At 35.1% G+C, this 15,617-nt stretch overlaps 1 protein-coding gene across 1 annotated transcript in view; it reads right to left on the reverse strand.

The window, feature by feature from the left end:
• Positions 1-1,690: 1,690 nt before the first annotated feature.
• The window catches only part of LOC127117865 (uncharacterized), a 34,260-nt gene continuing 20,333 nt past the window's right edge, over positions 1,691-15,617 (reverse strand). Inside the window, exons 27-35 of the mRNA XM_051047988.1 lie at positions 14,486-14,821; positions 12,310-12,463; positions 12,095-12,205; positions 11,816-11,983; positions 8,047-8,152; positions 3,180-3,338; positions 2,981-3,093; positions 2,842-2,901; positions 1,691-2,183 (exon numbers count right to left, since the gene is read on the reverse strand). Of these exons, the coding sequence (XP_050903945.1) occupies positions 1,998-2,183; positions 2,842-2,901; positions 2,981-3,093; positions 3,180-3,338; positions 8,047-8,152; positions 11,816-11,983; positions 12,095-12,205; positions 12,310-12,463; positions 14,486-14,821 (1,393 nt within the window). The 3' untranslated portion in view covers positions 1,691-1,997. The remainder of the gene's footprint in view (positions 2,184-2,841; positions 2,902-2,980; positions 3,094-3,179; positions 3,339-8,046; positions 8,153-11,815; positions 11,984-12,094; positions 12,206-12,309; positions 12,464-14,485; positions 14,822-15,617) is intronic.

Below are 15,617 nucleotides of genomic sequence, written 5' to 3' on the forward strand. Positions count from 1 at the left end.
CTGACAATGTTAAACCTAAACCATCTATTTATGTCCCTATATGGCATGGTAGGAACTGGTCTAGGAATGCCCTAAACATACCTAAACTACCGGAGACACCTCTCAGGTAAATACGCAGTCCATATGACATCTCCCATGTTCAGAGCATTGATCCTCCTCTTGTACTCCAACTCCTAAATGAGAATGTTTGGAACTCCATATTATGGTCAGTGGAGTGCCATAAGTTATAGGACCACGATCAAACATATTACAAACGGCCGAAAAATACTCGTATATTCAACTTTATAGTAAATAATAATAATAATAATAATAATAATAATAATAATAATAATTAGATATATGACATTTTTAATTAATAATAAGGAAAAAAAATATTCATACTTCAAATAGACTAATATAACCAATAAGATGTCTCTTCTCAAAGGAAGTCGCTTCTCAAAGGGCACTTTATAGTATCGTCAAAGTTGCATAACCCCATGTCCGATGGAGAGAGTCAAAGTCAGCAAACAGGGATATGTATTTGGCATCATCAGAAGCGTTTGTAGATAGTTGATAATTCGTGAAGCTAACCGTCTTATGTAGTGTACAAGGTATGTTAGAGTGAGTGTAGCGACATTCCTACATTATATGAGATTGATTACGCCTTGAACCCTAGTGTTTAATTTTACGTCTTGCATGTGTTAGAACCTAATAGTTTATAAGTAGTCTTAAGAAATAATTTGATTGATAGGTCTTATGATTTAGTAGAGCGCCACTAAGATAGTATTATCTCCCCCTCCTCCGTTGTTGAATATGTTGTTGAATATTTTTTAGATGAGCAGGTGAGCAGGTTTAAGATAATCGACAGAACAAGATGGTTTGAGGAACTGAAAGATTTTTTTTGTGTTTTGTTTTCACTGTGAAATTAATCTTAGTATTTTATTTTCAAACATGTTGTATATGTGTGATTATGTCGTACAACAGGTGTTCCATTTTTGTATGTATCAATACCAACATTTAGTAGTATGAATGTGATCATTCTAGACACTATCATATTCGTTGTCGGAAAAGAAAGAAAAGGTGTGTATGTGATAAGTTGCAAGTTTTCTTCACTTGCACTTGTCTCCATTCCTCCACTCTTGTCATATGCATCAAAATGGTTGCACTTAATAGATGATTCAACACACTGTAAGGTGTATGAATTAAGAGAACAAAACACAAATTGAATGGAAGTAAGAGGAATGCAACTTTAAAGATGATTAAAATGGATCATGGAGCTTTGAAAGAATCGTTGACCATCTTGCATGTGAGTAGAAGAAGGGAAATCATCATCATCATCATCAAATTAATGTTGATTTCCCCTCTTTTAGATGGTGATTATAATATAAATGCCACATATGGTAGTGCAGAATCTTGAAGAATGATATGCACGCTAGAATTTATGATCCTTTGATGTGTTATGTTGTGAAATAACCCATTCTGTGATATGAACATGACTAGACGGTAGGAATTACTTGGTAAGATTGTTGTGTTGAAAATTGTCTGATTGTATTATTGTAAAAAAATTCATCTAGTCTACTTTCAGATATTTACATATTTACTTTGATGTATCAAATACCAATTATTAATACAATTGATTATTATTCTAGACTGGTTATTATTCTAGAAATTAATGTTATTATTCTAGTCTACTTTCAGGTATTACACAAAATTACCAAGAAATTAATGTTAATGTCTACATTCTAAATATCTCATTAGTATTGATACAATAACCTGTATACATGCCGACATTACACCAAACTCATATCAACAAGCACGGGTATAATCTAAGAGCTACTTTTAAACCCTCGCCTATTTCTTTAAAACTGCACCACTCTGTAAATACATTTTAGGACAGTGGTGTTTTTTGTTGTACAAATGGATAAATTCAGACGGAAAAGGTTTTAAGAATCATGAGATGGAAAAAGCTCTCATAATGTAACAGTTTATCGATGTAACTGAATTATAGCTCATACAAATTATCGTCTCCAGTCTTGAAGAATGTTTACGCACATTCTTAATAATGATTTTGCCCCTTCATTCTTCTCTATTTCATACTGATGAAGGAGTTCTTTCTTGAATTCTTCATTAATTGCAATTACTGAAGGCACAGCCACAGAGAGTTTCATGATTTCCAGAAGGCATTCTGAGGCAGAAACATGAACCTAATTTGGGCATATGAAACACAAGATGAAATAAAAATATGATTATCAACAGCCAATTAGAGTAATGAAACATTTACCAATAGCTAAAGATTATCACTTAAAGAAAGTTAAAAATTTCTTGTAAAAAAAACAAGTTACAGATTTAGATCTGAATTTCTGCAAGTGTTAATGTTGTTCCTTAAACTTTAAAATTATTAGATTTCCCTAAATATTTAGTTTTACTTAACTTTCTTCCCAAGTCCACTTTTGTAAGATAGGCATCCAATTACTAGTGCATTTTGTCAAAAATAAATAAACTACATATACAACCAAACAAACTTTTGAAAATCAGCTTTACACAGGGCGGATCCAACATGCTTTTAGACTGAAAGCAAAATTTTACGTAAGGCCTTTAAAATATTAACAATATTTAGCTTTGTCATGAAATTCTAAATTATGAAGTGTAAATAATAAGATTGATATGAATTTTGGATGTACTTATACATTGTCATGGAGCTTGACAAGTTTTTATTTAAAAATGATTAATGCAAGTAAAAGTTAAAATCACAGATAATTATAGCAATCAATGTATAAATAAAAGTATTGCTCTTATCATGACAAATGACAGAATCTATGGACAATTGCAAATAGTGTTCAAGCAAACAAGATCATAACACACCTGAGCGATTTTTATTGTGCTTATGCAATGTAGAACCTTCGGGGATATAGAATGAAATATCTGATGAAAAATAAACTGATTTTAGATTAATCAAGAATTGGAGTGATTAGAAGTCCAACAGAAACTGAACTCTAATTACCTCCTGAACAAGGGAAGTTACACTGGCATGTTCATTACTTCCCTGGGAGTCCTTTATGACATTGTGGAGCCTTGAACAAAGTTCTTTGATGGATAAAAATGCGGTAGTTTTGACTGCACAAAAATTATTTTATTATTTGATAATGTTAAAAAAAAATTAAGGCAGGTCTTTGAAACAAAATAAGAAGGATCGAGAATACCTGTCCATTTATATTCAGGTAATAGGAATGCAGCATAGATGTGCATTAGTTCCTTTTGCTTTTGAAGAATATCATTTATATGTGCTACTTGGATGCAAGAGGTCAAACAATCTATAATTTTGTTATGTGGAATAGAAGTCTCTTCAACACTGTCCAATTCTGCAAAAAAAAAATGTCAAATTGCCTGATGCTAAAACTTTCAGTTAACAGTATACTAACTAAGAGAATCAACATATCACCAGTTCTCTGTTAAAGGACGCCTTATATGGATTCAAGCAGTGCACTATTGTGGGTTAGTTTAGGCGGTTCGCTTGAGTAATGGTATCCTTGGGAATTGGGATACAAGCAGACCCAATGTGTCCATACACTCTGTATAAAGCGTTTTCAGGAATGAAAACTCAGACTTCTAGTCTACATAGATGTTATATACATTGTAGGTATTGATGTTAAACTGAATTGGGAGAAGGAAGCTAAATTCTGCTTATTGAACTGAAGTTTTTTACACACTGTTCAGTTATGATGCAGTAGCATCTATTTATCTAGAGTGCCATTTAAGAAGGCATTATTGACATCAAGTTGCTTAATGGGCCACTTATTGGTAATAGCCAAAGTCAGAATTAGGCAAATAGTCACATGTTTTATAACAGGAGAAAATGTCTCATGAAAGTCAAAACCATGCACTTGGTGGAAACCTTTTGCAACCAACCTGGCCTTATACTTGTTTATAGAACCATCAGCAATTTCCTTTAGCCTAAATATCCATTGACATCCTATAGCTTTCCTATGGGGTGGTAGAGTTACAAGGGACCAGGTTTGGTTTTTGAGTAAGGCTTGGTATTCAGCCTGCATAGCTGAGAGCCAATTAGGATCTTTAAGGGCCTGTTTGGCAGTTTTAGGTTCAGAAACAGCTAGAAACACTGAGGGAGACAGACGAGGTAAATGTATACCAGACTTGGACCTGGTTTGCATAGGATGAGTGTTTTATGCTGGAGGTGGTGGTGGTGGTGATGGAACTGTGGTGGAGTTTGACGAGTTAGATTGAGAGGGGAAATTAGCGGAAGATAGAGATGAATTTGTGGACAGAGGTGATGCTGATGAGGTAGGGGCAGAATGCACAGTAGGTGCGGTAGAGGATTGAATAGGGGACTGTGTAGAAGACTGAGTAGGGGACTGTAGAGGAGGTGGTGTAGGAGGCTGTAATGGAGAGATTTGTGGTGACGGAGTATGATTGGGAAGGGTAGGTGCTTGAGGAGATATCATGGGAATGGGACTGATGGGTATTGATTTTGGAACAGAATTAGGTGGCTGAGTTTTATTTGAGAATAGGTCATTGTAGGGAAACCTAGATTCATTAAAAATGACATCTTTGGAAATGAAGATACGACCACTAGGAGAGAGACATTTGTACCCCTTATGTGAGTTGGAATACCCCAAGAAAAGACATTCATGAGACCTAAAATCAAACTTATGGGGGTTGTATGGTCTTAATAAAGGAAAACAAGCACACCCCAAAACTTTGAGGAATTGATAATCATGGTGTTGACCAAAAAGACTAAAATGTGGTGTATTGTGGTTAATGGAGGCAGAGGTTGAGACTTAAATATGGTGTATTATGGTTAATGGAGGCAGAGGGCAGTCTATTGATTAAAGGCAGCTGTAAGAAAGGCATGATCCCAATATTTTAATGGTAGAGAGGCATGACTCAATAGTGTAAGCCCTAGGTCAACAATGTGTCTATGCTTACGTTCAACTACACCATTATGGTGATGGGTGTGTGGGCAAATTATTCTATGATGATACCTAGTTCATTCAAAAACTTGGGTGTGTGGGCAAATTAGTCTATGATGATACCTAGTTCATTCAAAAACTAGGTGAATGGTCTGAATTCACCTCCCCAATCAGTTTGAAGAGACTTCAGTGGAAGCCCAAGCTGAAGCTCAACCATAGCTTTAAACTCTTTGAAAATGGAAAGAGAATCAGACTTGCTTTTGATAAGGTATATCCATGTAAACCTAGTGGTTGCATCTACAAAAGTAATGTAGTATAGATGGTTTGTAGAAGAAGAGACAAGAGCAGGACCCCATAGGTCACTGTAAACAAGTTCTAAAGGTGTAGTGTAATGAGTAATAGATGGTGGTGCATATAAACGATGGCCTTTGCCCATACAGTAAGCAGCACAAAATTCAGAAACAGATTTATTATTAATTGAAATATTACATTGTTTTAATACAAGATGTAAGGTATTGGGATTTGGATGACCCAACCTTAAATGCCAAGTAAATTGGGAATTGGGAGACAAGGAATGAGGAGTACTTTGAACAGAATGTAAAGTATTACAATCTGAAGAACTAGACAGTAAACAAGAAGGAGAACTTTGGCTTGAGTGACAGCCTTGAAAAAGCATACAATCCATCACTGCCTACAGAGCCTTCTAGCAAGATTTGGCTACTATCCTGAGATTTCACAAAACATTTCTCAGTGTGAAACTCAAAATAAACAGAGTTATTTTAGCAAATTTGCTAACACTAATGAGATTTTTGGCAATAGATGGCACTAGTAAGAGTTTATCAAGAATAAATGAGGTGTTGGGATTAGAGGGAGAAAGAAAAGTAGAGGAACCAGAAGAGATAATAGGCAAACCTTGGACGTTTCCTATGAAGATCTGGTAAGGACCTTCAAAAGGAGCACATTATTGGATGTTTTGAGAGTTATTGGTGACATGATAGGATGCTCCAGAGTCTGGGAACCATGAGCTGTTTGCTGAGGGATTGGAGCTGGTAAGCATAACATTAGGTCGAGAATAAGATGATGGTGGGGAGGGCTGTGTGTAATGAGGAGGATAGGATGGTGATGGTCTAGGGTGCATGTTAGGTTGAGGTGTTCCATAGGGGAAAAACTATTAGGTGCATGAGTTATTATAGGCATTTTGGAAAGCTGAATATCCCATAAACTCAAAAGGAACAGGTGCATAAAAGTGTTGATTGAACCTGTGATAACTGTTGAAATACAAGAGACTAAGAGACATTTGAATAAACCGTGTGTGGAACTCTTAACACACACCCTCACGCCCAGGACTAGACATCTGGAACGTGGAAATAAATGGTGGGTTGCCCGATAGCGAAAACCATAGTAGGTGGCCCACCGGATCTTAAATCAGACTCTGATACCATGTTAAGAATGTGTGGTTGGGCATAACCCATCCCGACAAAACCGGTTGGTAGAGTGAGGACTGCCCCCACTTATAAACACATGTTCAGGCCATATATTATCCGATGTGGGACTCCTAACAATAACAATTAGTGGCAATATGTCCAAATTTAAAACAAGCATGGCAATGCATATTACCATGGCGACCACGGCCACCACGATAGCCTGCACGACCACCTCTTCCAAAATATAACTAGACGATGTAGAAGTGGAAGAAGAGTCATAAGAAGATACATGTGTAGATGCATTCAAATCTGGCATACCAGAGGAAGGATCTGAAACAGTCAAAGTTTTGACTGAGTGAGATTGAAGCATTTTCAACCATTGAGATCTTCTTGAACCTCTCAGAATGCAATTCATAAGAGCCTCCACTTCCTCCCGTTGAATAGACTAAAATATGTTTTCTATAACTGAAATAACTGGTCCATATTCCTGAGGCAAACCTTCAAGCACAACATCAATGTGTTGTTGCAAAGGAATCGGATCTCCTACAGACACGAGCTCATCAATTAGAGTCTTTACACGAAGCAAATAGTCGTCTACTAACGAATCACCAAGAAGAGTGGCGCAAAGCTCAGACCGCAACTGACGAGCACAAGACATGAATGCGAGACATGAGCGTGAATTCGCTCCCATAGTTCGAAGGATTTGGTGCATCCAAGAACGCTTGACATGAACGTTCCAGATAACGTCAATTGCAACCAGGATAAAAGCCACTGATCTTGACGAAGCCATACGCGATACTCAGGGTTTCAATTCAAACCGTAGAGTTAGGGCTTTGAATAAACTGAGAAAGAATTGTAGAAAAGTAGATGAAATCTTGAAGGTTATGAACATTGATGATTGGCGCGACTTGTTGGCGTCAAATCAGAAAATTCTTTCCATTGAGTTTTTCAAAGATCTTGAGCTGGAAATTAATGTGAGGTAAGTAACCATCAGAGGGAGGAACGAGAGTCACGGAGTAGGTGGTGGTGGTGAAGGTGGAGGAGAAAAATGATTTTCAGTCTCAGCCATCATGGATCGAACCAGAGCTCTTTGATGCCATATTGAAGTGAAAGTGAATTGAGAGAAGGAAGCTAAATTCTGTTTATTGAACTGAAGTTTTTTATACAGTTCAGTTATGATGCAGTAGCATCTATTTATATTCTATGCCACATCAGCTAATTCTGTTAGGCAGTTAGAAAAGCCGGCATTCTAAATCTAGCACATGCCTAACTTACATGAAAACACTAAGCTAACTTATCTAACAGTAGGTGATGAATAGGTTGAAAAGCCAATTCAACAAGGGAGAAACATGTGGCTCAGTATAAAACTGGGAAAAAACTAAAGTACTTCCTAAAGGATAGAGGCTGTCTACTCGATACAAGGCATTGATATCTCCAAAAGGAAACATGCCCTCAAGGAAATTTCATAGAATTGGAAGTGATCACGAGCGCAGAAAAGAGGACTTTCCTATAATGTGAGTACCCACTGCACTTGACCATCATCACAAAAATAATATTCACACTTTTTTCTGCTCTTTTCAAGCCATCAGTGGCAGCAATCTAAACCAATTTAGCAAGAGAAAATTCAACTTATCCACCACATTAACCATACACTACCTCATACAAGGAAAAAAATTCTTGCAACACAAAAATAAAGATCTAGAATTGGTCATAACCTGCTTTAGCAGCATCACTGGCCGATGGTGACTTTGAATTGCATAGATCAAACAACAGGGGAAAAACCATATTAAAGAACTCTGGATTGCCAAAGGCTTTGATAACCTGTAATCATGCGTGAAAAATGATTAAGCATCTAAATATTTAAATTTAGAAAATATATGAAAAATGGCTGAAAACTTACAATAGTTTTATCATGATTCAAGGACAAAGATGCATAGAGATTATTGACAATTTTATGAATTTTGTTTATACTGAAGGTAAACATAAAATAGTTATCGTCTGCTGTTCTTCACAAATTTTCTCCTCTCCCACAAATCAGACAAAATCAACAAGTTAAACTGGAAATGAACATTTGATTCTTAAGTTTGCTATGGTAGATACATCTATCAATAAACTAATAAACTTAACCACTTCGATCAAACTTTTTCTAACTAATACAGGTTGGCTATATAGTTATGTTATGTACCTTAACTACAGGTAGACCATTTATTTCAACATCTCTCATGATGAATGAAGACATTAAATAATAACCCACCATTTGTTGATTGCCACAGTTTTCATCTAAAGCTTGATTTAATTTCTGCGATGAAACTCACTAAGATTCAATTTAGGATGCCACCAATCTGTATTAGTTTAGCACTTGAAGCTTGCAGCACTACTAGTTTGTAAGTTACTGATCAAGTAGAGCCTCTTGTTTATCCGTTTATCGTCTTTTTTTTCTGAAATATCTGATAACGTTCTCAACATTCAGGAAAAAAAAAGGTTCGACCTGGTCAAGCTACTGCCTAGCTACATTCATTTATTCAATAAGGGGTGGCAGTTAAAACTGAAGGGTCCTATATCATTTTTCTAATCTTCAAGTAACTCCTACTATAAGTTAAATCCTTTTGAAAAGTTAAAAGTCTCACATAGGATAATATATGGCATGAACATGTCCACATATATGGGGACAATCATCATCTTACAAGTCAGTTTTGTAGGGTTGAGTTAGGTCCAACAACATTTCTTAACATGGTATCGAACATATCAAAGTCTTGCTCGGAATCGGACACATCAGGCTCCTGCTCGGAATCGGACACATCAGGCTCTTGCTCGGAATCGGACATATCAGGCTCTTGCTCGCTATATGGCACGTCAATGTTATAGGCTCATGAACAATATTAGATGGGTGATGAACAATGTTGTAGGTTCGACATTAGGGGTTATGGTTCCGCTAGAGGCTTTTTCTACGATATCTTCTAACTTGTTCAAAGTCTTGTTCCGATGGTTCCACTAGACGCGGTTTCTTTTTCTTAGATATCTTCTAACATGTGTGTCTTTTGGTTCCAGTGCGGCAACTGTTATGTTAATAAGGAAGATGTTTTTTTTCTTTTTTAGATTTTTTTTAAAGTAGAGTACGAGCATCCTTTGTTATCGCAATAGAAGCAGCAGCATGGTGCTCAAACACATGATTACTACCATTAACAGCATCATTTTCCATAGAATTTTGCATATCTTCCACTTCCTTACTTGCGGCAAAAAAAATTGATCATATATTGGATCAGCATCATAACTTTGTTCCAAAAAAAATTGATCCTTCTAGATAAAAGTTTGCATAGTATGTTGCAATTCCTCAACTGTTGTCGTTGAAGATTGCGGAAGACTCAAATCAGTAGCATTAGCAGTAGTTCTAGGTACGATAATATGCAGTAGTTTCTCAACACTATTATCAGTATCAATTCGACAAGGGATTAGATGATGTACATTAGACGTGTTTGTTGTTGCTTGTCCAATTGCAATTGCATTAGTTGAACTTGTGTCGGTTACTACTAGTTGTACAGTAGAAAGAAAAAATTTCAAGGGTGACTGATTTCAAAGCGGTGTCGGTTGATTCCGAAGCGGTGTCGACTGATTCCACAAACTGTTTCTTTTTCTTAACATTTCTTCTTACGTGTCTTCAAATTTTTCTACACGGTCAGCCTCCACAGGCTATTTCTTTTTCTTAGGATTTCTTCTTGCGGGTCTTCAAGTTTTTCTACATGGCCTACCTCCAGACTGTTTCTTTTCCTTAACATTTCATTCTTCAGTCACAACATTAGAGGACGAAAGAAAGGCGATGGTTCTGGGGTTTCGTTTCTACAACTTCATTCATATTTTGATATTCAATTAGGATACAAGCAACCGAAGCACTGATCAGACAACAAGGGAAGCTTTTTGAGAAACAAAAATATTTCCAAAACTCCCGTAAGAAGAAATGTTAAGAAAAAGAAACAACATGTGGAGGCAGACCATGTGAAAAAATATGAAACACACGCAAGAAGAAATGTTAAGAAAAAGAAACAACCTGGGGAGGCCGACCTTGAAAAAACATCTAAAGCGCACGTAAGAAGAAATGTTAAAAAAAAGAAACAACGTGTAGAATCAGCCGACACCGCTTCAGAATCATCCGACAGAGCTTTGGAATCAGCCAACACCGCTTTGGAATCAGTCACGCCTGAAGTTTGTCTTTCCACTGCAAGTCCAATTAATGCAACTGCAACTGGACAAACAGCAACAGACACATCTAATATACCACATCTATTCCGAAGTCGAATTGCTACTGCTATTAATCTTCCACAATCTTCAACTGCTGAGAAACTATTGCATATATTTGGACCTAGAACTGCGGTTAATTCTCCTGATTTGAATCTTCCGCAATCTTCAACTGCAGTGATTGAGGAATTGCAACATACTATACAAACTTCTATCGAGAATGATCAAACTTTTTCTAAACAAAGTTATGATATTAATCCAATATATTATCTAACATTTTCTACAGTGATAAAGTGGAAGATATGCAAAATTCTACATAGAATGATGTTGTTGATGCTACTAATCGTGTTTGAGCAGCATATTGCTACTTCTGCAGCGATAACAAAGTAGGCTAGTATTCTACTTATAAAAAATCCAAAATAGAAAAAACATCTTCCTCGATTAACAGTCGTCGCACCGGAACCAGAAGACACACATAAGCAAGTTAGAAGATATCTAAGAAAAAAGAAACAGTGTCTAGTGGAACCACCGAAATAAGACTTTGAACAAGTTAGAAGATATCGTAGAAAAAAGAAAAAACCTCTAGTGGAACCATCAATCTTTAATGTGTAACCAGCACTGGGCATCCAGTGCTGATCACCCGTTCGATACTGTTTGATATGTCTGATTCCGAGCCAAAGTTAGATATGTCTGATTCTGACTCGAATGAAAATAAATCCTTAACGGTTACACTCATTGTATTAGAGCCTGGTTTAAGATCCGGTGAGCCACCTGCTATCAGGTTTCCACTATCGGATCACCCACCATTTATTTTCACACTCCAGATATTTAGTCATGTATGCGAGGAGGTGTATTAAGAATCTCACATCATATAATATATGGTTTGAATATGTCCTTATAAGTGGGGGCAATCTTCACCTTACAAATCCGTTTTGTAAGGTTGAGTTAGGCTCAACCACATTTTTTAAGATACATTTATAATCTTCTCTCTACTAAGGTTTCAGAGTAAGCAAAGCTGTTAACACCTCCATAAAATTCCATAACTGATTATTAACAATGTGAATCATGCAAATATTAATGAATACACAATAAGCATAATTACTATATTCACTTTTCACATGGACATAGAGTTGCCACGAGCTATCTTTCTAAGTTCGGGGACACTCATTGGCTACCGAATAAATATTTACCCCCAAAGGATAAAGATTTTCTAAAATCACTTTGTAGCAGTAGCACCCACAATTAATAACTCACCTGTTCAAGAGAGGTAAATGCTGCTTCGCGATATTTTTTCTCCTTCTTGGTGCATGCCGATGATACCAAATTCAAAATTGCAATGGAAGAGGCAGAACCATCAGCAGAAATAGCTTTATGGCAGGATTTAGATAGAGCACCTACTGCTAGCAATAACACATCTTTTCCCTGTCACATGCAGTAAGTACATTTTGTCTACTATTAAATTCTGAAGATAGTCTTTCTTGTCATGTTAAAAACTCAAGTGTCAACATACTCGATAAAAACTAGTTTTTTTACCTCCCATAGGCGACCGGGAATTTCCTTTATAAGAGACTGAAGCAGAACTTCATAGTGAGAAGAAAGAGAGTCACCCAAAACATCACTGAGCTTACAAATAGCTTGTGCAGACTGCACGTACAACAGCAGAAAATACGCATAAATCTAGACCCAACGGACCAAGCTTAAATCAACATAACAGAACGGGCTAAAAGAAGGCAAAATTCACAACTAACTTTTTTTTTCCTTGTCCATGATGAAGATGACATGCCATCGCAGATCAGTGAAACAATTTCACCCAAGTATAATTGGAGAGTGATTCGTTCCCCACTTGTATATTCTTCCCATAGTTCTTCAAATTGGCTAGAAATATTGGTGTCATCCTCGAATCTGCATGCGATTTTTTAAGTACCAATAGAATAAGAAATACATTTAATACTCAAAATGAAGAACTTAGTTCGTTACATAAGCATCTTTTGAAATCAGACACCTTAGCAGGCGGTTCTGACCAACTTAAAATTTAGAATACAAACAAACAACAATTAAGCCTTATCCCACTAAGTGGGGTCGGTTACATGAATCAACTTTTGCCATAATGTTCTATTCAGGATCATACTTCTATCCAAATCGTTAATATCGAGATCTTTTTTAATAACTTCTCTTATAGTCTTTCTAGGTCTTCCTCTAGTTGTTTGACTTCTCTCCATCTGATCTACTCTCCTTACCACAAAATCTAAGGATCTTCTCTCTACATCCAAACCCCCTAAGTCTATTTTCTCTCATCTTTTTTATTATAGACGCTACCCCAACACTCTCATCTCTAATATTCTCATTTCTAATCCTATCTTGTGTACTCATAAGGTTATACATCATACCACCTTTAGATATAAATACCATTGTGGCTCCCACCAAATAGCTTTGGCTTTTAGTAGTTGAGGCTCCTTGAAATGCTTTCTTCTTTTGGAAACTGTGTCCACATTCTTCAGATTAAACTGAGATTTAGCAACAAGATGTTCTGGGCCAGTACTTTTAGTATTTCTTTTATGGGTATAAATAAACATAAAATTATTCCCAGGTCTCCACTTAACCATTTTACTATAAAGGCTTGCTTAGCTTGGAAAATATTATTTTCACTATGTTTCATCCAATTTTTGAATAAGCAGAAAAAAAAAATTTAAAAAGCAACTCAAATGGTTTTCAATGGAAGTGTTTGCATAATCAACATAATTTAACAAAGAACTGTGTTACCATAATACAGTCAATGTTTCCCAAGAAAAAAATAAATCATTATAGCGACTGGCAGCCAATGGCAAGAACTTCTACTTATACATATGATTTTTTTGGTGTTGGAATATATCATATGGAAAACATCTCATACTATTTTAATTGAATTATAGGGGAATTTAGTTCAGCTTAGATTATTTGTTAGCATTAGTTGTCATATTTTTTTATATATAATTATTTGATTAGAATAGTAATGTTAGTATAAAGATTAAGGTTTTGTCTTTTAATGTAAGGTTTTGTCTTTTGTAATACTCCCTCCGTATCAATTTATAAGAAAAAAACACATTCTTCATGTAACAATTTATAAGCAAAAAAAAAAAACATCAATATTATTTTATTTTAAAAAATCCATCTTTTTCAAAATAAAATTAAATAGAAATTGCATTTAATTTGATTTCTCTCTCATTTTATCCATAAACAACAGTCAATCAAAATTGTTTTTACTTCTTTCTATAAAACATATTTCAAAAAGGACACAAAAAATTAAATTTTTTTAATAAGTGTGAATATTAATACATTTTTGCTTATAAATTGATACGGAGGGAATAGTACACAACCAATCACTTGACCTATATATTAATATTTTGGGTATTCATTTCTTTCTTTATATACCATAAAGAATAAGGACCTATTTGCTTTAGCTTAAAAAAAAGATTTTTTTTGTATTTTCAAAAATAATTTTTACAAAAACATTTTTTTAAATATTAAATATTTTTTAAATTTGTTTTTTATAAATTGAAAAACTAATTTTGAGATCCTATAACGTAAACATATATTATTAAAGACCCAAACATAGTGAAAATCACGCTTTTTTTCAAAAAGTTATATCTCAAATGATTTTTTAAAAAAACTATTTAAAATAGCTTCAATATTAAATGATTTATTACAATTTTAATATCTAGAAAAAATTTCAATAAAATGATGAAATACTTAAAATAATATTTTAAGAATAATTATTCAAACCAAATTTTCATTTGAAGCTTTTATAAAAAAAAATTGTAAATATTTTTTTAATAAAAATATGTAATACTACAAAAATCTTTTAAAAAAAAAAAACTGAAATAAACATAATCATATAAATTCAATGGTGAATGACATCTGAAAAAGTGTTGCAAGGATGCTCCTAACCTTGAAAGGAAAACAACAGGAATGATAACTGTATGATATCCACCAATAACATCTGTTGCCCTGGATGAATAGCTCTTTAAGAGAAATGCACATGCAATTTGAGAGCTTTTGTCACCGGCACTTAAAGCTGCAGTATCTTCAATAAGTTTCTGGGCTTGTGAGACTGCTATATAATTCAAGGCTTTCGCACAGGCACCTGCAAAGGCACGTTTTGCAGCAGTACTTTTTTCTTCTTTAACAACGGAAAACAACAACCTCACCAGCATATTAGCATATGGTTTGATGTCAACACCAACGCTTTCAAGCAACAGAGTAATGAAATTGGCAACACCAACTCTGCAATTACAAAAAGCATCTGTACATATCAGACAAATCTGTACTAAAGCCTATGAATATGACAAAGGTGCTTTGGTCGGAGCCAGTGGCAAAACATACCAAGATTGCATTTATAAGGATTAGAAATTAGAAAGTTTTACAATACATTATATAATTGCATAGTAAAAATTACATGTAAGCTTCTTGAACCATATATGCATAAGCACCACTGACACTTTAATATGTCAATATTAATAAGTTTCATAAGCTGGTATCAATAACCTTGTGATAATCCCGGTTACATATGCGGTATAAATAGCCTAGAAAGAGTACAACAGTTCATGAGACTAGAGAATAATTAACAGCTGGCTGTTAGGATCTGCCATAAAGGGCGCAGAACAGATGGTGATTGACTGGAATTAATTCCAAATCCATCAATTATTTGTGTATACCTCAGAAGTCTATTGCATATAGACCTATTCTATACTCCTTTCGTCCCACCTCCGTCCCACAATGAATGACTCAGTTGATCATTTCACACATATCAAGAAAAAGGAATGAATGAAAAAAGAGAAAATGATATTTTTACTAAAGTATCCCTTATCATGCATTGGAAATGATAAAAGTAATATTAATTAAAGAGTAGTATTAAAAAATGTACATTGGAAATTGAAATGGATCATTTATTTTGAGACACTTATTTATTCTAAATGGGTCACTATACACCTAAAAATCAGACACATACAAACTGAAAACATGGACAAACCAGAAAGAATTAAGTCAATTAACCACAACATTAGAAGCACAGAGCTCCCCT

Source organism: Lathyrus oleraceus, chromosome 2 (genome assembly GCF_024323335.1).
Source record: "Lathyrus oleraceus cultivar Zhongwan6 chromosome 2, CAAS_Psat_ZW6_1.0, whole genome shotgun sequence".
Lineage (NCBI taxonomy): Eukaryota > Viridiplantae > Streptophyta > Magnoliopsida > Fabales > Fabaceae > Lathyrus > Lathyrus oleraceus.